General features: G+C 39.3%; 1 protein-coding gene across 1 annotated transcript in view; it reads right to left on the bottom strand.

The window, feature by feature from the left end:
• The window catches only part of LOC104400108 (NADP-dependent malic enzyme-like), a gene marked incomplete at its 5' end in the record, with an annotated part of 28,615 nt that extends 6,752 nt beyond the window's left edge, over positions 1-21,863 (bottom strand). The window contains 5 exons of the mRNA XM_010009438.1: positions 2,452-2,625; positions 4,508-4,650; positions 7,468-7,573; positions 19,949-20,062; positions 21,766-21,863. Coding sequence (XP_010007740.1) covers positions 2,452-2,625; positions 4,508-4,650; positions 7,468-7,573; positions 19,949-20,062; positions 21,766-21,863 — 635 coding nt within the window. The remainder of the gene's footprint in view (positions 1-2,451; positions 2,626-4,507; positions 4,651-7,467; positions 7,574-19,948; positions 20,063-21,765) is intronic.
• Between the last annotated feature and the right edge of the window lie 4,106 nt (positions 21,864-25,969).

Raw genomic sequence — 25,969 nt, 5'->3', positions numbered from 1 at the left:
ACAATAAGCTGTTTGTGACTTTTATTGGATTTAATTGCAGAGGTGGCAAAGCAAGAAGACAGGAGGTGCAGGCACGCAGCCTGGGCTGCTTGTCTTTTATAAGTAATTTGTTTTCTCAGGTAAGCTACTGCTACAATCAGAGGTCTCTCTATCCAAAATGAACGGGTTTGGTGCTTTCAGTTTTGCACCAGCTTGGGTGCTTCCATTTCAAATGGAGAATACTAACCACTATTCTAAAACCCACATGAAACTTTTGATTTTACCCTTCCATTAAAAAAGCCAAGAGAACAAAACAAAAAGCACTTCTGCTTGTGCTCTGTACTCTAATTACAGCTGAGGGCCTACACAGCCCAGCTCCAAGCTCTCACACCCCGGACACACCTTCTGGCAAAGACTCCTCCGAAATCCACCAGTGGTTGCCTTGCTCAGTAACCACCTGTACCTCACCCAAGCCTCACTCACACACCGCCTCGCACACAAGTAAGGAGACCAGATGTGAATGTTCTTAGCTCCAGCTGTGAGGCCAGTAGCTATCCATTGATCTTACCACCAACAGAGAACTTCTGTGCAAGAGAACCCCCCCCCAACATCTCTACATGTCAAACTTTTTTAGGGATTTTACTAGAGCAAGTCAATTGCGTAGCAAAACCTTTACCAAAAAAGTCAGGCGAGAACCTCTACCTCAAGAGAATTTTAAAGCTTCCTTGCAATTTCTGATACTATTTTACTTCCCTGGTACATTTCTCTCTTCAGTTGAATTTCTTTGTTCTGAACAGATTTTTCTTCTGACTGAGTAGACTGCCACTTGAAACACAGTTCAATCCACACATATGCCAGCCACCTTTCATCCATCAGCACTCTATATATAGGAACCATTTCACTCAAACCAAAATGAAGCAACTTCTAGAATGAAATTAGACAACTGTTTTAACACAGCACTTTAGACCAGCAGGCGAGGATCACTGTATCCAACTGAAATTACAGGGGAGGATTTAAAGGGAGGATGTAATTATCCAAAAACTTACGAGATGGATCACTGCCGTCCTAGGATGGTTAAAGCCAGTGGAGACAGTCTGGGCTTTTTACTAATTTTAAAGATGGAAATTGTGAATCTCTTTCTTATAAAGGGCAAGCTGCTGGCAAACTGCTTTAAAGATGCCACAGTATGTACCTTAAAAAAAGCCTTCAAAAATCCATCAATCCATCATGCACTTCTAATCTCTGAGCCTGAGCTCTCTCTGAGAAGGGTGATCTTGGGGACACAGTCCTGGGAGCTGAGTAGCCAGGAACCTGAGCAAGGATAACCCCCATCACTCCGGACAGAAGGAAGCTGAGTCTTGTGAGGCTCATTATATTGATCTTGGTGCCAGCCAAAATCAGAACCAACACAGGCAATGAAAGAGACAGGAAGAGAAGGAAAAGGGAAGGCTCAGATGCAGGAGTGGTAGGGATGCAGTGAGGCTATAGCAGATGAGGAAAAAGATGCTGGACCCAGAAAAGAACAGAAAGTTACAATTTTGTTAGGTGAGAAACAGGAAGACTAACTTATTGTTTTGAGGGATCTTTTGGGAAAAACCAAAACCCCAATGTGTTAAACATTTGATTTCAACCACTGCTCATAATCTAGTTTGAATAAGGGATTCTAAAATAATAAAGGCCAGACTCTTCTCCCATATGTGAAGATATAATCCTATGCATTTACGATGTCATAATCTATGATAGTGGATGTTAGATTTTGAACTTTCATTGGAAGTAGGTGGTTAATGACTCCCAGAACTAACATTGTTTGCTCTCTGTTCATCTCTTGCCCACTGAGTGGAGATAAAGGAGGAGAGATCACATGCTGAGTAACAGCAGAACATCATAAAAAATTGCCTGAAGAAAATGACTAATGCAGAAAAGGATAGAAAAGAAAATGGCAAGAATAATGTGGCAACTGTGTAAAAATGTGGTGAAAGAACCACAAGGCAATAGACCACTTCCACCAGCTTTGACAAGGGAGGTCCACAAAAAATGATTCCAACAGCTCTACTCAAAACTAGCAAAAAGCTAAAAGAAATTAAATCTATTTTTGCAAGCAAAACACACACACAAGTCACCCCAAAGCTGCCAGCATCAAAACGTAATTCCTTTCAATCTAAAAATCAAACCTATGTGCATGTGTATGCAAACATATGTGCATTACCTGTGATAATACAGCACTGAAGTCCTTTTTTCCTTGCCAACCAACAGGAGGTGTGGTTTATGTCAGACTTCTGGACCAAGTATTAACTTTTTTTAAAGTAACTTCTTCAAATAGAGTTTATAAAAACCAATATACCTTGTAAATAAAGACCTTACACAGGAAGCACTATTTCATCAATTTTAAAGATAATGTTCAGCCTTTTCTGTTTAATTGCTCATTATTACCAAGTTACTAAATTAAGGAATTTAACTGATTTTTAACAGTACCTCAGCAGTTGTGAGGAACACATCCTCATCAATATGTTTCAGTCCACATGAAATAACACCAAGGGCAACTCCTGGGAACACATAGGAATTGTTACCCTGTCCAGGATAGAGAGTTTGTCCATTTGGAAGAGTGACAGGATTAAAAGGACTTCCACTGGCAAAAATACCTCGGCCCTAAATTGTAACAAGAAAGCCAAAGAAAGTACATTAGTTGAGAGGACACTGTTGAAATATTTCACACATCCTTTTAAATATTTATCACCTTGGAAGCTGGGTTGCATCTATTTAGTATCTCTGCCAAGAGGGCGTTAGAGCTATTTGACCGAGTATGTTTCAAGAACATCAGGATGCTGATCCTAGAGATCAGTGGCAATTCTCTGTGACTATGTGATGTCAGAGAGTCATGGCTGCCTTATTCAGGTAAGAGCTACCTGTACAGTTTAGAAGAGGAGAAACTGAAAGCCCGCCCTCATTATGCTCTCTGTGCATCTATGTCAGAAGAAGGTACGTGGGAAGAAGGTGTGAACATGGGGCTGTAAAACTCGAAGTGGACAATACTGTCATGGTAACAACGGGTGTGGGGTGGCCCAGAAGCAGCAACAGTGGCTTAACATTAGCTAGGAGGAATATTAGGTCTGGTGTCCTTCAGTAGTATGAATGATCAGAGTTGTGATACCATCAGAGTACTAAGAGATGGGCTCTCAGGGAGACGGAGTCTCACTGCCCCCTGGAATAAGGAGCACCCTGATGGGAGCAGATGCTGGAATCATCAAGTGCTGTTCAAGGACAGCAGAAGAGGCACCTCGGAGGTGACTCACCTACAGCACTACTGGTTCTCCCCAGATCATTCCTGTTATACAGGGAGAGAAGTAATTTCTACAGTAGGCAGTGCAGTTTTGGACTGAGGGGAGTGACTCTATGCCCACAGCCCAAAGGCCTCTGGCTCTCACCTTGCTGGGGAGGGAGCACCCTCAAATTTAAGCTGTGAATTTGGGTGGGGAGGAAAAGCCAACCTTTATTTATACTAGCACTGCTGAAGTGATAAATGCCACTGTTAAATACTTCAGAGGCACTTTGTATCAGAAATATCTATGTCTGTTTCACAGAACGGGAAATGTGCATTTTAAAATATGCCACTGTTGTTATTCAGCTCTTCGGAAGGATATTCTGTTTGGTTTGGTGTCATACAGTATTATCGTGGCCAGCTTATTATACGTTTTGGTGACAGATCAAATACTTCAGTGTGTCTTTTGCTCTGCCCACCAGATGTTGTTACGCATCGTAACCAACCCTTCTTGTAGGCTGCTTCCCTGGCTCTTGTATCGTGCTGTAATTGTGTGCAGTGCAGTAGGGAGTGAGCATGCTAAATTTGTCATTTAAACACAGCGAAACTGTCATTCAGACTGCCCTGTATTTGACAAGAAATCCAAACACAACCCACTGTGAAGGACATGAAGTCAAGTGCTCACACATTTCAAGTCGTAGACTGAATACAATAATAAATGAGCACAATTCTTTTAATTTTCACCTACATTTCCATAATAGAAATCTTTGTAAGAGGAGTCAATCACCCCAGTTCTTAATAAAGAATTCTTTTAAAGATTCTATTTCATAGAATACTATTGAAGTATTTTCTTATTCTGTTAAAGATTCTATTTCACGTATTGAAGTATTTTCTTACTTTAAAGAGTATTTATAACATCTCAAATTAAAAACATGCCACTGTGTGTATATATTACACAAAGTGGTGCAGTTTAAAAACAGACACAAGGCTTTAATGATTGACGTTTACTGATGCTTTGGTTATAATAAAGATTATGAGTCTTGCCTGACACCAATAAAAGCTATTAGATGTTTTTATGAGGGTGCAAGCACGTAGTGACTTCAGTGAAATTGTCATGATAAAATCTGAAAGACCTCTTACTTAATTTAACCCACTTTCTCTACACACAAAGACATGGTTAGTACTTGCTACTCCACCCTCTGTCTTCCTCCCATTTTAATTTCAGTTTTACTTTTCACTATGTACACTGGAGAGCTGTTAATCTTTGCTTACCTCTGTATATTTGTAGCACTGCTCAGCAGTGCATTCTGCTTTGCTGGTAGGATTGCTGAGAGCAAAAATAATAGGACGTTTGTTCAAAGCAGCCATATCCTGAAGAATTTGTTTAGTGAAAGCACCACCAATTGCAGCAACTCCTAAAGAAGAAAAACATAAACAGAACAAACAGACAAATTAAATCAGTTCAATCTTTTTTCCTAACATGTGGTTAAAATGAAGTTTTGTATAAAAGATTCCGCAGAAGTGAAACATCAGTATTATCCCTAACATAAGGCAGAACCTATTCACCCCTGTACAGTCTGGTGAATTTCTCACTTCACTTTTCTCAGGCCCTTCATATATATTAGAAATGTATCACCCAACCTGCAGTTAAGTCCAATAAGGAATAGAGAGGTTCAACTCTGGCTCCTAAAGTCTCATGCAACAGACTGGATAGTTTCTCCCAAAATCCAGTCTGTCAGATTTCATTTTTTATTGATGTGATGAGTCAAGTCTCTTCTACAGCTGAACACTCTGTCACTTCCAGCCTCAGCGGATGAATAATCCCAGTTTTGAGACTAAGGCTTTCCTGACAGCAACTATTTTTTTAATACATCCCTTTGCATCCCACCAGACATGCTCCATACAGTCCACACTTAAAAATGCTTTTCACAGGGACTAAATGCCAGTTTTCCAACATGAAAGCATCTAGCTTAGGTTGGATTCTGTTGCATTGCAGACATGTAGCCAGTATCATGTCTTGGACCTCAGAGGCTTCACAACCAAGAAGAGGTGTGTGAAGTTTTTGAGATGCCAAGTATACCTGCATTTCTACTTAATCTACAAGAGCTGGGAATCCAAGGTTCAGGTCCTTTATGTCCACACCTTCCATGGAAAACAAATAAACAGACCTTGGAGTAAAACCAAGAATCTTTATTTTGGGGGAGGCCCCTCTCACCTGGCTTGTAGAGAAGGTAGCCCCTTTCCTAATGCAGTGCCCCTGATGCCTGGTACCCCGCTTGGCTTTCCACACAGCACCCCAGTTTTAAAAGCAGGAAAAAGCTGTTTTCCCCTCTCTTGGGGGAGTGGAAATGGATTCAAACTCAGGCTGGAAGAGAAGAGACTGGAACTCGGGTCTCTCTCTCGTCACTATGCAAACAAACCTCTCATCACTCATGCTCAAATGAGTATCCCAACATTGTCCAGTCTAAAAGGGCAGGTTGGTATCTGCCTAAGGACAGCAGAAGGTACCCAGAGGGTAAAAGGGGTCCTCACCTCACAGAGCTGGCTAGAAGGTCATACATGCTTCAGAACCAACATTTCTCTAAGGTATCTCTGAGTATTTTCTGACTGCTTCTATGTGAAGTAGTGTCTCATCTGTCACATACTATTTTTTGCAAATCTGAGCTCTCTGTCAGATGTCCATTCTGTGAATGGACAAGCATGCTTAGATGCAAAAGGTCTGCTAGACCAGTTGGGCCACTGTATGTTTGATGAACAGTTGTGGCAGTCACCATTTTGACCCACTTGTATAAAAACCTGGTATACACCTTAGTTGCTGGTTAAGTATCTGCAGTTGCTAAATGTTTAATGTCTTCTAAAACTCTTTCTGGACAGTCAATAGTACAAATGACAACTATCTTCAGATATAAAGTTAAACCAAAATGTTCTGAATAATCTCACTGCCTGTTTCTCTTTTGTCTTTCCTTTTAAAATTGAAATTTCTTACATTGGGTCAGGCTAAACTGAGGCTTTTCCTTGAGCCATTGCAGGCAGTGAAATGTATATGAGGATTCTCTGAGGCAGAGTTAAGTAAAACATTGGGAGAAGGACTACTAACATATTTCCCCATGACTCCTGCTGCCCAGGGGAAGATACTGAATGACTAGTCACCCAAACGAAATAAAAACCAGTATTAATTTAAGATGCTGTTTCTGTAATGTAAAATGAAGAGCCTTCATTATATAGTATGGATAGGAGAAAGTTACCTTGAGGGAAGGTGCTTCATAGTTTTATATATAAAAATGATACACAGTAGCATCCCCTTTTCCTGACAACAAACCTTCCCCAAGCATCCACATACCTTTATCTAGATAAATATCACAGATCGATCAACCTATTCTTCTGTTCCACTAGCTTTTTCAGCCTTGTATTCTACCAAATAATTTCGATAGATTACTTGGTCTCTCTCTTGCAGTCATATATCTATACAGCATAGAAAAAATAAGCTTCATTTACCCCACCCATGATCACTGCTGAAAGCAGATTTTACTGAACAAGGACCATGTGGTCTACACATAGTCGAAAAGGTAGCTCTTAAAATGTAGGATAATTTTCACTGTGGCATTTCAGATTTTCCAGCATGCGATGAATGGTTTTACTAACCAGACAGATTCATTTTCAAGTCTTACACAGAGTACTTGCAGTTCATTCCTGAAACTGTCACTGAAATAACAACCAAACTACAGAGAGCCCAGCAATTCTTTACTGACATCACAGTCCTGCAGCTTTTACAAAAGAAAAAGTATTTGTAAAATCTGTGGTTTGGTCTGCATAAAGCACTGGTAGCTCAGGACCTAAATATGAGAGGGAATAATTCAGATACAGCATGCTCATATTTGCACAGCCTTATATGTGCTTAGCACAGTTTTCTCAGTCTAAGTTTGAGGTTATTTGTATTACACTATACACAGAAGTAATTTAGGAAGGTGATAAGGTTCTTCATCAGATGTTTAAACCAACGTGGATTATTCTCCCTGTAAAATGGATGGCTTGGAGTGAAAGCAGTGTTACATGCTTGGATAGTTACTATTTGTTCAGTTGCTTAATAGAGACCATTATGCACTTAGTGTTTTCTAAAACCACACAAAGGTAAACTCTGTTCAGAGGAACTTGATCTTGTCTTCAGACAAAGCCACATCTCCATTTTTTTCCAACAAAGAATAAGGTCATTGCTTTAAAGTAAAAGGAATTACCTATTAGCACAGATGGTTTTAGATCTCTAACGATATCTTCTAGATTTTTCATTTCAGCATGTTCATGGGCAAAATGCTGTTTCTCAGATGTTAGTGAGGCACGACCCTGAGCAAGGGAAAAAATATTTATTATAAGCTTAATGGAACTCAATATCCTGGGATAAACAGTTCACGAAGTATCTGGTTTAACATGTCCTATTTTCATTTCTACTTTTGCATCTATCACTAAGTACCATATTGGACAAAGTTACACTGTGTACAGCTAACACGTTCAGGATAATTTAGGACTAATCTATTTCTCTAACCAGTAGGTAAACTAAATTCAATATTTTTACTTCAAATGAGCAACAGCTGTAGAACACCACTGTGTTAACAGTTATGGGAAAGCATAATTAATTTCTTCTTTCAAGCATTCTTAATGCTATTTTACGTGATAACATTTGGCCAAATGCTTAAAGTTACCAATGATAAAGTATAAATATATTTATATAGCAAATGGATGCGCCAGAGCAAGGGGGATTTGTAACTCAGCAAAACAAAGTTTCTCCTATTTTTTCCAGCTTTTCTCTTGTCTGAAAGAATAAAGACTGTATGGGGGGGGAGTATATAGACTATAGGTGAGCCTGTATTTTGCTCCACATTTTTCATTTTTAACTTCTTCATTCTTAGGTATGGAATAAAAATAACTCTAACCAGATGTCTGCTGCACCGTTTTTGGATTAACAAAATTGACACAGCTGTGAAAAAACTTCTGTGCTGATCTACACTGGCAATTTCCACCCAAGATGCCCGACAACGTTTCCAAGTGGAATATGACAGATGCCGGAAAAAGGGCTAAAGAATATCGTTGACATTGACTGGGCAGCAAATGGTGTAAATAATGTGGAGTGCAGGGCAAGAAAGGACCAGAATTTGTGAAAACTGTATTAGTTGTCTAACTACATGGACCTCTCTCTGTACACGGGCATCTTAAAACTTCAGCTGAAGAGTTTAAAACGCATATACCTCCACCCTTCATTTTATTCTCATGCCTGCAAAAAACATCACTGCAAAGGCACTCTTCAGACAGTGCCAGCCCGGCAAACATCCTACAGTGTCAGACAGCAAAAAGCAGATTATACAGATATATAGGGGAGTGCACATGGAAAATGGAACACTAAATATAATTCTGAGCGAATAGCCAGAACAGACATGTATCATTTCCCCAGCCACATCTTTTCCAACCGATAAGATGAAAGTTTCCTTAAACTCAGCAAGTTAATTAAGACTACACTGAAGTATTGGAACAGAATTAATTCTATAATTCCACCAAAGTCTATGAATTTGACAATTTTAGCTCAGTTTAGGGCTGTGGATACTATCGGATTCAAGTTGGGATTAGTTTCTTAATAGCACTTTTGGTTAATTTTAACAAAAACAGCTCTTCTGCTGGTCTTTTGGACAGCCACCGCAAAAGCTGGGAGACAGCAGGGAAGGACATTTTTCATTTCCAGCTGCAAGGAAAGCATTTCTATCCCAAAGGTACCACAGGAAGCCGTGGAAGGCTGCTATGTGGTTGGGGCTGACTGAGCTGGTTTGCCCCACAGGATGCCCACTTATCCTGGCTCACCTGTGATTACAAGGAATTTCCAGAGATTTCTCCTGTTCTACAGATTTTCGTATGTGACCAAATTACAGAGTTTTTAGATTAACAGGGTTATGCCTGGATGGGCTTATGCAGGTCTTAAGTGTTCTCCTAGAGCAAATAGCACAAAAATACTGTGATATGGGAACTTGGTTTCCTTTGTGGGTAAAATGTGAATTTCTGAGCCTCGAGAGAATGCCACAGTATTACGAATTTTTGGCATATTCACGCTCGAATCATTCCACCAAGACCCATTTTGAAGTCTGCCGTTTCCCAGCATCCCAGCAGATGTCCCCACAGTCTACACACATGGTTTAAGCTGCATCTCAGTTAACGCAGGACTTCTCCTTAACATTTTCAAGGGAAAAATATGAAGTTCTCTTTCTAGTCACCAAAGGAAGAAAAAACGCATTTATGACTTCCAGGCCAAAAGCTTGTTGCTAGGAATAATTGAAAATGATATAATAAAACCCACTTTTCATTCTAATTGGCTGGTTGGTTGAAATCAAAATGCTCAATGGAGCCCGACTTGGAGGCTGCTGGGGAGCCAGAGATGGGTGCTGTGGGCCACCACCCGATTCCACACTGCTTCTTTGGTTGGTTCCTTAACAGCTTATCAGGCTGCTATTGAGGAAGCCAGTTTTTGGTCTGGCCTTAAAACCTCATCGCCCCCCAGGAGACTGCCCTGGGCTACCAAGTGAAAAAGGTATCACCTCTAAGAGCTGTGACCAGCTCATTCTTCAGGCTGTGGCAGGCTGGTAGCTCCTGAGTGCCTCCAGGATCTGCAGATCTGGGCAGATCTCTCAGGAAGGACTCAAATGTTTTTACCCTGGGCATTAACAGCTGAGAGGCCAGGCTGACCTCTCAGTGGAGAAAAATCTCTTTTTCATTTTTAATGAAAACAAAGTATCACAGTCCTGCTTGAAACAGTTACTTCCTTACACAGCTTTACACTTGATTGGCTTTTGAGGAGGTACTTCAACATTTTTAAATTAAGATAATGGCAGAGCTGTTAAAACCATTACTGATGCAACACCAAGGATTCAAAGCCCCATTTTCTACTGACACTGATGATCATCTCTCATTTATTTAGCTGCAAAGGAGCACTCAAACAGTAAGATGGATGTGATCCACTTCAAGCCTTTCTGGGCCACTGGCTAGTGAGACTAGCGCTAGGTAGATGGGGTCAGCTTAGGTCAGATTCATTTCTGCCCTATCTTCATTTCTATCTGCCCTTAATTTTACACAAGGCATCCTACCATTCTTAACAAACAAACAAACAAAAAATCCCCAATCCAAACCCCAAACAACTTTAAATTTATTTCTTTATTTAGCTTTGCTCTGAATTAGCTTGATCCTATTAGTCAGAATGAATCATGTCTCCAAGTCAGTATTTTTCTCGTATACTAACTAATAATGAAATATGAAATTCTGTGGCTTAGCAAAAATAATAACAACTATGTAAATAGAGATTTTTGCTTGGTAAATGCTTATAAAAGAAATTTCACAGTTAGCGTTTGGTTTTTTTTTTTAACATATATTTTTAAGTAGATGGTCAGAAATGTATTTTGAAATTAATTCAGTGATCCTAAAGGAGCTACGTAACACTTCCCTAAAAAACATGTGCAAGATTTCAAGACAAACCAGTTGATTTGGCTACAAAATGCCAACGATTTAGAGAACTGTGCTTTAGATAGTGGGGTTATTTTGCCTCCAGATTGGCAAGTTCTTAAGTTCTGCTCTCCACAAAGTAGAGAGGCAGCAGCAAGAGCCCAGCTAGCTTTCCACCGTGCCCTGCCAACAGGGCAAAGCAATGACTTTCCGGAAAGAAACAATTGAGTTTTGTGCATGCTTAACCTCAAACTAAGGGGTTGCCTGTGCATTTAGTACCAGCTTCCAGACATCCACCCCTGAATGCCTATAGCTGGAATAAGAAAGCAGGGAGTTTTTGTCAGCCAGCAGAGAAAAAAGGATGGCGCCGAAATGCAGAAGTCTCAGCTCTGGATTTGTGTATTTTCCCTCTTGTCTCTCTCCTGACGCTAGAGACATGCAAAGTGGATGGATCTGCCAGTGCAGAGCTGTTCTGATTAAAAGATACTCCAGAAGCGCAGAACCCATCTTCTGACATTTCCATTTCCAGCCCCCAATTAGGTAGCTTTTGTACTCTGGCTATCTGCTGCTAGGAATGAGCTGTAGAGGATCAACACAAGGCAGCATAAATCAGAAACTACTCTGGTCTGCTTGTGTCTCTGTAATCCTAAGACACTAACACAGCTCACAGCTCACTGATACTTCCCTTCTTCTAAGAGGAAAAAGAAAAAATTAAAGTAAACCATACTAAGAAAGCATTTATAAAAGCTCTGGGGTTCTGTGGCTTTCTGTCTCTGAAGCTCTTTTAAGTAGAAACATAATCTTCAGTCATATTCATATTTGTCTTCTAAGTCCACCGTCTTGCTCTTTTAGCATTATTAAAAATTCATTCATTCAATGAAAAGGGCTCAGAAAAATCATCACTCTCAAGATGTGCCCTTTAAGTACGCTAAATCTCAATACATCTCACCATTTCACTGAAGGACTTCAGTGCTTACCATGCAGGGGAGGAATTTTCCCAGGGGATCCTATCAAAGGATGCAATTCACGGTTGTTCAAACAGCAGAATGAAGACTCATCTAGGCCGGATAGCAGCTGTCTTAAATTGCTATATGTTTTCTATTACGTAGAACAAGCACCTTTCCTGCACCTTTCCCAAATCCCAAAAGAAACACTTTTACACTGAAACCCACAGATGAACTAAGAGACTTGACCAGATACCTGTGCAGCTATTCAGAGGGGAAGATACAAATTCTTTCATTAGGAGGAGGAAGGTAAAGTTAGAAAAAGGAGCTATATATCCTTCTTGCTTTAGCTTCCCACAGATGTTTAACATCCCAAGAAAGAAGTAAAAAAAGCACCAACATTTCATTACACAACTTTTTGCAATGCTATGTATTCTTACATTACCTCCTAATCTTCTATGGAATAAGTTATTTGCTAGGGGCATTACAATAAATTTGCTTGAAAAAGAAAAAAACCCAACAAACTACATACTAAAGTATCAGGAAGACAACCACGGTATCTTCAATGCATATTCAGGGTGCCTGAATAAACTATTCAATACACCTTCACTAGACTGCTGTGGGTGAAGAATATTAAAAACACAGAATAATAAACCTTATGTCCAAAGACTCACTGAAGATGCGAGAAATTACTTCAGAGGGCAAAAGTACTGCCTCTATCACAGTATTAATTTTTACCAAGAAACCTATAGGATACTTTGGATTTGAACAAAAGAGAACAAAGCAACCTGAAAACAGGTATGTTGCCCTATTAGAAGTCACCATGGTATCTCCAATGGAAAGTAATGTGAGCTGAATTTTTTATTAGCAAACGAGCTACAATGTGGACTGTGTTAAGTCAGCAGATGAAGTACAGAGATAAAGAAACAATAGTAGCATTCTCTGATGGTGACATTATGTATGAAAGACCTTGGCAATCCTAAAATGTCTATACTCCCTAATGGATGAGCTATTGGTATTATGTATTATTATTACAAATAGTAAACCATAGTCACTTGGGCACCAGGACCTTTAATGCAAGAAGCAAAAGTTAGTAACAGGCCTCAGTAATTAACAGTTTTATCAAAAACTGCTTGTATTCTGGATTCGAACTGAAAGCAGCTCACAGCTTCAGGGTGGGTTCTTCAGTTTTTCATTTTAGTGGCTGATCAACAGCAGAAGCAGCAAAGGAGATACTGGGATCAGGCTTCAAGCAAATGTGCATCACAGTTTCCATAGAAAATAACTCATATCATCATATTATAGAACCAAATTGAGGCTCAGATAACAAACAAAAGCGACCCATCAGGAAAACCCTGAGAAAATTTATAGAAAACAGCTGTAAAAACAGGAGACCAGACTGCACAGTGGGATATTACAAAACAGAAGGCAAGTCTTACAAATACCTCCAGTGTGAAGCCTAATGCCATGGTCTGTTTAAGCTGGTCCTGCCAGGGCTGCCCCACGAAACCAGGGCTGAAGAGCAGAGTAGATTTATGTCAGGGAGGTGAGAGAGGCAGGGTTGGAAGCTCTCCAAGATTTGCTCTCTCCATCAGCTGGGAGGCAGCTGAGAATAAGCCAGAGCACCCTGATGACTGCACTGTCCCACATTAGAGGCGGCGCTGGCACTCGTCCCGTCTCACAACCAGGGAGGCACAAATCTATTTATATAAACACTTGCCTCCATTTGACTGTGTCAACTGCGGCTTGTTTAAAGAAGAAGACAGAGATCAGCACACAGATAAATTAATAAATTCATTTGAGGTCCTTAAATAACTGAAGACATGAGAACCACAAAAGCCATGAGAACTGTAGACCAAAGCAGTCCATTAATAAGTAGAGAATTTCCAACTGCAAACATTTTGGGTTTACTTGTATTTTTCCTGTGATTTTTTTTCCTACTGCAGAGTTAAGAGCAAAACAAACAAAGAAGGAATTGTTATAAGCATCAAGGAAGAAGGGGAAAAAAGGATGTGGTTAAGAGTCATGGGAGAAGGTGGTGAAACATCTCCCGACTGGGAGATCATCTCTACATGGCTTCTTATTTCTTTCATCACAATTAAACCCATGGTCTAAAGGTTGTTGATGAACCATCTGGAGGGCTTTAGGCAGGGACTGTAGACAGTGCTGGGAGCTGAGAGACCTCCCTGGGGAGTCCCCCAGAGGCATGAAAGGGAAAGGACAAGAGAGGTACAGAGGGCGCGCCAGGAGAGGACAGGCCAGGCTGCCCTCCCTAGCCAGAACTTCACGGTAGAATTGATGGTGGAAGTACGGACTCCTGCCCATAACTGTCAGGGGTCACTGAAGCACAAGGGCTTGCAGGTGACAGGCTACTCCTTTGCTACCTTGTTTAGGAACCAAAAACAGAGATACACAGGCCCTCCCAAATCCCCACATGGAGGCCCTAATTATAAAGGGACTGTGCCTCCTGATCAGGCCCATCACCTAACAACTGAAGGTGAAGAGAGCAGATTAAAACCAGACGAGGCAACTTCGACATAGATTTAATAAAGAGTTTGTTGCCAACTGGGTGAAAAAAAACGCAACATTTTGAGGTGATAATGTCATAATGGTTGGCAGTAAAAGATACGATTTAGGTAAGAAATGTAATTCTGGTGTTGACTTTAAAAGACATGGTTAGAAGATTAGAGGTGTTTACAATTTATAAAATACCCTTCCCATGCGAATAAGCACACATGGTTAACAGGCAGGACAAAATTTATAAAGACCATTACTTGGAGAAGACAAGCTCTGAGAAGCTGAGCAAGTCAGGAAGCCACAGAACAACAGAAACATAATGGAGCAAAACAGTAACTCATTTCAATGAATGAACAGAGCGTGAGCTAAAGAAATCATCAACCATCTGAATTAGGTTACCATCTCATCAGTACATCTAAAGTACACAGTGTCAAAGAGGAAATAGTTACATGCCAGCAAATTTAACACCTGAATTTTTGGTGGTGTCTTGTTTAGAGAAAATAAAGTGGATGTTCCTTGAGCACACCCCACCAATCATCCTTTGGCCTTGTCCTCACTTGTTTTCATACATTTCTCACCAAGTATGAGTAATGCCATAAGCATTCAAAGACAAATTAATGTGCTTCCTTTCTATAAAACTTATACTTCACACAGAACAAGATAAATGCAAGATGAAACTGCACAGATTAATTCCCCAGATATCAGCATAACTGACAAAGAAACAAGGATTGCTTCGTTAGGCTAGAACATGAGTTACATATGGCAGGAACTGCTTTAAGTGATTGTGGCGCCTTGGAGATACCCAAGACTCAAATAATTTTTTTTGGCTCAAAAAGTCCTAGCCAGTTGCAGTCAGCCATAATGAATTGATGAAGGACAAAAGTAAAGAGTCAGAATAACTGACTGTCGGTGAAAGGAAAGTTAGAAATAATCAAAAGTTAGCAGAAGAGGCAGACATAATATTAAGCAGTATATGAAACTTAACATTAAAATCATCATCAGTATCTAGAATGAAATCCAAAATGTGAAGAAAGTGATTATTGCTAAAATATAAGAAAATTCAGTAACAATCAGACAGTCTGGATGGGATTCAGTTCAATTTAAAATTCTTGATTGTGAGCTCTAAAGGCTCTTCCACATGTTACATGAGCTCTGCTGACTGTAATGAGAGCGACCACACCTATTTGGCACTGAAATTCTGGTATCAGTCCCAAATTTCCCAATTTCTCTTCCATTCTTCTCTAAGCAAAGACTGAACTATGTATATTTACAACCAGGGATGCACAAACAATAAACTTTAATCAGGGTAGTATCCACCACCAGCTATTTGATTGTGAGGAACTTTTCCAAATAAGACTGTCAGGGATATTCAAATGTGGAAGGAGAAAGGAAAATGTAAACACCTTAGAGGATTATCTACAAGATTGCTGGGTATCTCCATTCTAATTAATTAGAACCACAGAAACTGGTAAACTTTGGGGGTTGTCTTAGAAAAATCAATATGCTGTAGCCTTCAACTATCAGAACTCAACTGATGTTCTTGTGCTTGCCATTCAGTTTGGGATTCGCTCAGATGAGCTGAAGTCTTACAGAGGACATCTAATCACACGTTTATCACACATCTAATGGACATTTAAAACATAAATCACATGATTAGATACAAGTATTACTGTGCTGAAGTAGAAAGCATAGAGTACAAAACTGTCAAAAGCAACATTGCTCCATGTTGACATACTCTTTAAAATTAAAGATGGCATTCATCTCTATGTGAGGGAACTTCATTTGTGCACTAGAGATTGTGGCATACAAAAATCTAATGCTGTCTTGCAAATGACAGATAAACACTGCAAGAGAAGCATGTTTGGCAGCCCATGAACATTCCCATCAGCCTGTCCACTTTCAGCACATCCATCCTTGGCAGAGGGCAGGGGGTTTCGAGAGTCCCTTTAAGTATTAAAAATACCTTAGTATTTATACCATATTCCTGGTCAGTTCCAACAACCATACTGTCTATTGCCCTACTTTGCACTGCCTTAAAAAAAAAGAAGAAAAAAAGAACCATTTGCAGCATGTAACTGGAATGCTCAGACAATGCTGAACCTCACGAACATCCCTATACTGTTCACCATTTTCTGCCTCTTCTCAGCTACTTGACACAAAATCATTTATGTCTTTGAAGTTCACAGGTGACGATTTGGCCACAAATATAGACAAACATGACACTATAACAGCTTTAAAGAAGACACAAAATGTGTTCACCACATATTGCATATTTATGCATATTTGTGTGATTAACAGAAAAAAAAAGGGAACTGAGACTATGGGAAAGAAAATGAATGTGGGAGATATTGCCCATCAGTGTGTTCACGTGAGTAAATATCTATTCATCAGACAGAATGTGACAATGTGACAGAATTCAGAATTTCAGACTTAAACAGGAGTCCCAACTGCTTATGCATAATCTCCAAGTACAAAAGACTGAAAAAGCAACTTTAAAATAAAACTATTTTTGATTAAACATTAAAATGTCCACCTGAATGCACTGGAGTACTTAAGACAGGCATTTCAAGGGGAGTAATATCTGTTTCAAAAAGCCTTATAGTTCAAGTGGCAAAATTCCAATGATATTAGGGTCTGCAAACCTTTACCCACATTTAGAGAAGAAATAGTTTGAAAAGGTGAAAGCATGCTGAGCAAATTAAAACAGAACTCCCAACATTATAAAGTCTCCAGAACAGAGAATGCAACTATAGGCAGTATAACAAACATAACCTTCATGACCAACTATTTCACCACAACATAGCATAGAAGTTGGTCATCAGACTTGGTTTAATGAAAAAAGATGGTTCAGGGAGCAGGAGAGGAGAAATATTAACAGGAAAATGAAAACACAGCTGCACTTCAACTGAAATTAAAAAGCCATAAAGGAAAAAACAGCCACAAAAGCCTGATAAGTGACTTCATGGCAGCTCTTGGTGAGGGAAGAAGAAAAAGGTGGAAAATGTTTGTGGTCAGGGCAACGGAAGTTCCAAGTTCATTTTTCTTTGGTTTGCACTGGTTGAAATACTACAGAAAATAGATGAAAAGAGAAACAATGTTTAAATCTATGATCATGCACTGCAAAATTAATGATCAAAGGACAGCATGGAATAAAAATGATGTAAAAATATGTTTAGTTGGACAAAGAAATTGCTGAATGTTCAAAGATTCTGCTATTTCTCATACTGCTAAAGCAACTGATCAGTGTATTTCTAGGATTGAAAAGGTCTCTCTCCTTCAAGTAAAACTCCTTTGATCAAGCACATTTTGGTGAGGCAAATTCTATGGGAGTCTCATTGAACAGATTTCCATTGATACATCTCCTCAGTAGTAAGAAACAAAAGTCAGTTTAGGTTATGCAAAAGTGGGTTAACTGGTGATCTATGCCTTTGCTTGGTAAATCTTACTTTTGGAATAATGAAAAAGTTTCCAAAAACGGAGTCCTTCCCATTGTACAGTTTTCTCACAAATCTTCCTCATTTTACTTCTCTTACTTCATTTGTAAGCATTTGGAAAGTCCTTCAAGTCTTGCAGCACTTTTCTGCAATCAGCTAAAGCCAAAATAATTTCCTAAGCTGACCTAAGTACAGCATTTCTCCCAGGCCAGAAAAAGGAACCAGGAAGAGCTTAATTATTTACTTTCTGTATACATGACTTCCCAGCAGTTAAATGACAAGCTTCAAGAGGTTTACACTCTATTTTCCTTCTTTTGGGGGAGGGCAGTTTTGATTTTTTTTTACTTTTTAGGGGGCACATTTAGCTGCAGAAGAAATCCAAGAGAGGATCTGCAAAACTCTAGACGAAGGATGGGTTTCCTTATACCCAGCTCAGGACCTGCACTGAAGTATCTCCAACTTCTAGGTCCAGCAGGCTCTGCACTCAAACACAGTACAGCCATAAGCACCCACCCGTTCTCAAGCCCCACAGGACAGCCAGAAGGGAAGACCATCACTCCCAAGTCTTCCAAGAACACCAGCAATGACCTGAAATGTGCACCGTCAGCTCCTGCTGATGTATCAACATCTGGCCACAAATTCAGCCCTAATCTATCTCAGAGAGCTGTTATGTCTGGCTATCACAAATAGTTCACAAATTCATTCCAGGCAGAACATGAAATCCAGTGGACTGCTTTTTGGACAAAACCCAAATTAAAGCCCCACCAAGAAGAATAAGCAGAGGAAAGGAACTTTGAGGCTATGGGTGATGCTGATTGGTTTTGGCACTACTTCAGAGCGTTGAAGCTAGAAGACGGTGAGGAAAGTATATAGTCACCAAGTCACTAAAAATTTAGAAAGTGTGAAAAGAAAGAGTTGCTGTGTACCAAGAGCAACAACCCAGCTTCTCGGCTGAGTAGCAAATTAGCAGTGAGAGGTGTAAATGAAGCAGGAAGAAGAAACGAGCAGGAGAGAAGAGCTAGTTAACCACCTTGGCTGGACAGACACGCAGCCAAGACCTGTTTTACTGCTTTAGGGCCTAAAGTTTCTATACTTCTCCCCGTTTGTTTCCTTAACACCACCAGGAATGATTTTAGTTCAACTGTATTATTTGATAATCCCAGTCTCTATGGCGAAGGAAATGTGTGACACACCATTCTTCTTAGGCAACCCCTAGGTCTTGGGCATTCAGTCATCTATGTTTGTATGCAAAAGCACTTTAAGACTATTAGATGAAAACCAAAAGGATTAAAACCACTCATTAAAACAAACACACACCAGGGGGGAAATAAGAAAGTGTCATATATAGTAGGAAATACCAACATTCTTCTGTACCCGATCAGACTACTTTTGTGCTTTCTGGCAAGGGATGTTCCAGATGACCTTAATAATACTCTCCCATCTCAATGTCTATGATCCTACTATTTTCCCTTTAACAGTATGAGTGAAAAGTGCTGTGATCCTGTTCAATAAACCAACACAGACACTGACTGAAGAACGCATGCTCCAGGAGCAAAGGTATGTGAACTACAAAAGATCTTAGATATTAGACAGCTAAAGAACACTGCACAAGTGTGCAGTACCAACAAAGATGACCATAAACACAGCTAACCAAAGGCATGGTGGAAAAGCAAAGCCAACTGGCCTCTGATCCATTTCTTTTAAGTAGCTCACAAACCATTAAATACATAACCACCTCTTAAAACATACCAGTTTCTTTATTCTGGCACATGGAATTCATATGTTTCTTTATTTTGGCACATGGAAAGAATGAGGTAAGGGTGACTGATGAAGTCTCTCAGCAGCTTCAAATTCTGACCAGTGTTGATAGCAGTACAGACCACAACATCTGCCACATGAGCTAGATCACTGTGCATAGATGCTATTTGATGCAATATATCTCACTCCTTACATAAGGACAATGTGCTTGCAATCCCAGTAATGTATCCGTACATCTTTGTGTGAGACTGCGCTAACAAGTAAGAGTTGCATTAACATGGAAAGTATTAAATCCACAAGTTGAACATTTCTTTCCTTACACGTATTTTAATGAACTGCTGAAAAATTCTCTTCATTATGTGCTCATCCCTAATAGAAATAGAGCAGGAAGTCCAAGCATAATCCTGTCCCCCCACTCCTCCCAGAGCAACGTGGGAGTCTGTCATTCATTTAATACACGTCAGAAAAGAAAAAGAGATTGCTGTGTCAAGATAAATTGCTGTAGTTGCTTTCACAAATAGTACGTTCTTGCCTTTATCTACAGACTGTGAATAACTATCATGATATTTAAAGGAATAAGAAATTTGTATTACCTTCACTATTAATCCCTTTGAGTCAACCATCCATATCCTTTTCATAGCTGCATCTTTAGATATTCCTTCTTTTTTCATGGCCATAACAATGAGGTTTGCTATCCCCAGTGCAGCCTGAAGGAAAGAGAAAAAAGTAGCACACATTACCAGAAATTAAAGAAATTTCCTGCTCACTTGTTTTCTCTACCTACTATTTAGTTAAGTTTTGTAATTTTATCTAACAATAAAACTACATTGTTATTTTTTCATAAACCCTGATCGAATGTTGCTACCATTTAGTAATTAGAATCCATAATGTAGATAAATAGTATAGTTAAATCTTAAATCATATAGATAAACCATAGTATAGATGGTATTTACAGTATGGAGAGTGTAATAAATGTTCAAACTCTAATGAAATTGACCCCACATAATCATCTCAGAATACGTCAATTATTGTTTCTTCTTTGAAATTTTATTTTGTTAATTTGTTTTTTGGTTGTGTTTTTTTTGGTAATTTAAACCAAAGGATACCACACTCTGCATGCCAGAAAGTAAAATGCAGTCCTAAAAGACTTTTGGCTCTTATCTTTTTTGAAAATGTCCATCAAGAGGGTATGTCTTCTTTTACCTACTATTCATGTGTTTGGTAACTCTAGACTTGGCTGTGGTCCCAGTGAAAGCAGGGGCAAGAAAAAAATCACTTATCAATACTTTGCTGAAACATGTATCACTCTTACTGGATTTCATATTTCATCCAGCAGATCAAATGTCATACAGGTACAGACTGAAAAGCAGGCAACAGAATGAGCCAACAGATCACTCAGTGTTTCTGATTACTCATATACATCTTTATGGAGTTGATTCTGTTTCTTGTTCTTTATTTTTCAGCTTCAATGAGAATCAAGCAAGATTTGCCTTTTTTAGTTAAGAGATAAGTAGTGTTATTAGGAATGAGCTCCCACAGTAAGGATGATATCTACAACTGCCTCTGCAGCAAGAGGCACGCTGACAATACGAATGAAAAAAATAAACATTAGACTGTGGATACATCCACCTGTTGAATATGGAGCAAAACCAGAGGAAAAAAACTTCAAACAGATGGACAGTCTTGATGTACAAAGGCCTTGACATGTCAGACATGGATCAAGTTGTTCTGAAAACTACACACCTCATCTCAGCAGCATCAGATTATTGAATCAGATTAAAGATATCTGGACTCCACAAAGATGGATTAGTATATTGTGCCTATAAGGGGCTTTGGTGACCATGAATATTATCTTTTGGAAGTCTTCATGGGGTTGTAGACTTCATACAAGAAATGAGAGCTACCTACACTGTAGATAAGTACAATATTCACTTATATGTCAGTGGCTTAGAAATTTATACTGAAAAATTAGTATGAAAAATAATGTGCATAAAAATCTTCAGAAATGGACGACCTCAACATCCGGAATACTGAAAAACTGTATTTAATGACAGGAAAAATCGAAGAGGCGCTGCTTCTTCCTAAATAACACTGACTTTGGTAAATGCATTTTATTTCATATCTCTTTGGTGGCCTGGTATATTTCCTCATCTTTCCAAAATGTTTTGCTTATTTATAATGAGAGCAGTTCAGTAATTTACAGCTGAAGAGCTAAACTCTGAAGTGTTAAAAAGAGAACACATCTGCAAAATGTCTCATGAAAAATACAAGGCTTGATCAGATGATCAGATTTTTCTGTAAGTTTACATTTGACTTAAGAACCAACTTTCACCAGATGTTAGTGATGCTTCTACACATATTATCTTGTTAACTGGATACATGTAACTTAAGTTGTTTTTTTCATATCTACCTCTCCAGCTCCCTGGAAGAGCACTGTGTGATCTGATAACCTGTTCTTGGTGATACGCAGAGCGACAAGAAGCCCTGCACCAGCCACAGATGCAGTTCCTGAAAGAGTAATAATAATTAAAAAAAATATATATTTGGTTATTCTGGAAATAATTACAAAGCACTACATTTTAAATAATTCCACAGCATCTTTTGGCTAAAAGATAAAAGTAATTAGGGTAGTAACAAAAAAGTTCAGTGGAACTGGAGTTTGCTCTATTTTATTCTTATTACAGGTAAATGTACGCAGGAATATCTTCAGAGTAACATTATATAAAATATGATTGATTGATTCTACTGGATGGGCATAACGGCTGGGCCATTCAAACTATTACATAATATTATGGTTATGACCTTTTCTAGAGAGAAAGGGTGTGGGAGCCCAGATGAGTATTTTGAAGGACTCCAGATACTGAAAATGAAGATACTGGTTTCATTCTTCAAATAGTTATACTTAGAATACAGTAAAATATAAGACTAAAATAAAACTTCATTTCTCATGGGGAGGTTGTCAGAGTAGAAAAGGAAACTGTGAACATTTACAGAGAAGCTAAGCTTCCTGAAAGAGTAATTTAAGCTTATTTAAGGCACTGACTGTTCTACTGCATCTGAAAGGCCTCAGGACTCCAGTCCACTGTAAAAGAGGTTCCAGCTTACTAGCATCTAAAACACTAGAAGTACCTTTTAAATCTATACCTTTTAAATCTATTTTTGAGTTATGTCACACAGGGGAAAAGGCTAACATTTAGTTTTATGATTTATGCCATGGAGGTCTTTCTTCTCCAATTCAGAACCACAAAGAATGAGGTACTTGTCCGTCTTTGAATGGAAAGATTTTGGTCCTTGTCATGAAAAACACTTTTAATAAAAAATAGGGCAATGCAAGGATCTCAAGCAGGCATCTAACGCAAACCTATTCACAATGGCAGGATCAACCATACCTCTGTGATTTCTGACAGACCTTTGTCTAACTTGTTCCTAATACCTTCTTTCAAATATTCCTATGATCTCCCCAGCAAGCTATTTCAGTGCTTCAATATACTTTCTGTTGAAAAATCAAACCTGAATGGTTTTCTTCTTTTTCTATCTTGGCCCCTTGTCTTACCTACCGCCTGTCCTTTTCTCCTTCCAACAAGACATATTTGAAGACTAAGGCTGTCCCAACCTGTTTTTCTTGCATGGAACGATCCCAATTTTTCTGCTTTTCAGAAAGTTATGTTTTCTGAAACACTTAGCACTCATTTCTCTCCTCTGGACTTTATGCATCTGTTTCTTATCTCTCTTGAGTTGCAGCACCCAAATCTACATACAACACTGCAGGCGAATCATTAGCACTGCTGAGTCTAGCTCTCAGCTTCTGTCATGCTCATGGAGTAGTATTTAGTCGCCAGGACCTGACATCTGGCTTTTCTGATCTGAAGACCAGTTGCTCCTTCTCCCCAGCAAAGCCTACAGGAGAGGGAAGGCCTTCCTTCATGGATTACTGACTTCAGGTAACAAGCTTATATTTTTCCCAAATTATCATTGTCACTAAATCCCAGGCACAAGGTGGTCCAAAAAAGACAGTCAGACTCCTTATTCCTGCAAGGAACTTGTATTCATCAAATATTAGAAAAAAAAACCCCAAACTGAGAAAGTGCATCAGTTTTCAACAAGTTTAGAGAACCCATAAAGACATCCTGTGGATGGGGAAAAGGTAGTGAGGTGGATGATGCCACCAGAAATGTTGTGCTCAATGTGTCTGTTTAGAGGAGATTCTGAAGAGCTGACAGTGGACAGCACTGATTTCATCAGGACTAAAAAAGCTCTGTCAGCCACAAACAAATAGGCATTCAAAGTGAGAAAATGGGTTTCATCTGTCACTGAAGAGTTATGATGCCTATCTGATTCAGTGACAGCTGAACCACAGGCAGACAAACGTGAGCCCTGAGATGTCCCCCATGTTCGGTTCTGGGACTAAGAACTGAATTACTCCTTCTCCAGGCAGCAGCTGCCGTTAACTGACCCAAAGAAACCAAAGATGAGGCCATAAATGATTTTGAGAAGCTTGCAAGAACTTGCAAGAAGGAGATCTGCTGGTTTCTGCAGTTCTGTTCCTGATCACTGAGGTCCTAACTGCAATTGTCTACAAGCTGCCTGGTTCCTTTTAAGAGGAGAATTCACACTGCTACTGATTTTTCCTTCAGAAAAAGTATGAAATGGGTATAACCAGCTGTCTAAAAGCATTTGGTCCAGAATCTGCACTTTAGACATTCGCCCTCAATGTGTGGCTCACCTGAAGGATGTACTTTTTCTATTCACAAGTCCACATTTGCATAAGCAAGGCAAAGTTTAAAGCTGAGATAGCAGTTATCTCTACATTAAATTAAAGGAGATGCTTGAATTCAACAGGTATTCCTAATGCAGGTACACAGACCGTTAAGTTTCAAATACATGTCGCTAAGGAACTAAAAGAACCGAAGTAGTAAGAAGCCTAGTACTGGGTAAACCTCTCCTTAAAAGACATCATTTGGGTGTTGAAAGCTGGGTTTGAATATGTTGTTTATAGGTAGGATCATCTGAGTTTCATGACCAGTTACATCTTCAAAAATAAAAGCTTAATGTTACTAAAAGTTAGGAAGTGCTTTAGAAAGCAATTTTTTTTAAGTAAATCTGCCTGAAGAGTTCAAAAACATGTGTCTTTAGAACTAGAAGGTTTGTTACGTGCTTTTGATTATGACTTTTCCCTTAAATCATCAGAAATACAGGACACCTTGTTCTCAGCCCAATTAATGTTTAGACCATACAGATTTGTCATTTTTAATGATTTAGTCATTTTTATGACTTGTTCTGAGAGCTGAGATCACTCACTCTCTTCTCCCTCATTTCTCAATTAAAAAAAAAAATCTAAAAAAAAATTGGTTCCTTTGAGGCATGGCTTTGGGAACAACAACCATTGGGCTGAGACACTTCCACCCCACAGTATCCAAGAGCTAGTCTGTTCCTTTCCCAGATGAAATTAAGTCTTCCTCTGGCAAGTGCCAAATTGGCAAAGACCAAAAATGGCAAAAGAGAGAAGTCAGAATGTGCTCTCAATTTCCCTTGGTACTCTACCAAAAAATCCTTACAACAAGCAAAAAAAAAAAAACCCCAAAAAAACCCCTACATAAATCTCATCCTCTAGTTGGATGCCAAATTCCTTCTTCTATTTTATATTACACAGCTGTGCTTGCAGGGCAGGAGGAAGCCTACATAACACGGCTTATTCCTAAGACCATTGATCTGGTCTCCTGGAAAGCTGAGTTGGAGCACTGTAAGGTCCTCTCTCTTTCCAGCCCTTGCAGACAGAAGTTGTGGCCACCACAGCACCCTGGTCCTCATCAGAGGACTTCTCAGAAAGCCAGGAAAGCTGCTCTTCAAGCCACTTCCTCGTGACAGAGGCAAAGTGACACCATAAATTTCTAAGAAATGGGAATGCTGGGATCCTGCTTCTCTTCATGGCTAATGTACTATTGCTAAGTTTGTTAGCCAGAAAAATGGACTATAGTGAAGTATTACCAGTTGGTATGCGTTTACAAACTCTGTTACAATACTATCTTCTCTTTTAAGGAAAAAGAAAAGAGGTATGAAAGACGAACAAAATACTACCTTGAATGTCAGTAACATTTTGCAATGATTATTTACATGGGATGTGGGTTACCATTACCTGTATGTTCATTATGAGGGTGATTTAGAAAAAAGGTTATAACAACAATGTATAAAGACTTAAATAGTGCATTTCTCACAAATCATGTTTTGTATGGAACTGCTCTAAAAATTATATTTTAAAAGCACTCCACATCAGTTTTTTTCCAGCCATTTGACTCCAAAAAGCATAATAACCCAGTTTATTAAATTACTGAACCCACTATCACTGCTGCTGGCAGCGCCTGTCATCACTCCCCCTCAGCAGCTTCCCTTATTCCTCCCTATTGAAAGGGGGGCACCGTCAGTGTGAATAGCAGATCTGTTTAACCGGAACTGCTCTGGCTAACAGCATGACCTTAAATTTCACCCTGAATACTGACTCGGGTTTTTGAAAAGAATCAAAATGCAATCCACATCCATCTGCCAAAGCCTAACCACTTTGCGCAAACATTACGAAGCAGAAACAGAATTTCACTGCTTTCCTGACTGCCATCACTGTA

This window comes from Nestor notabilis, unplaced genomic scaffold, assembly GCF_000696875.1.
Source record: "Nestor notabilis isolate BGI_N333 unplaced genomic scaffold, ASM69687v1 scaffold7472, whole genome shotgun sequence".
In the NCBI taxonomy this organism is placed as follows: domain Eukaryota; kingdom Metazoa; phylum Chordata; class Aves; order Psittaciformes; family Psittacidae; genus Nestor; species Nestor notabilis.
Note: the sequence above shows the minus strand (reverse complement) of the source record. Positions and strands in the feature narration are given on the sequence as shown.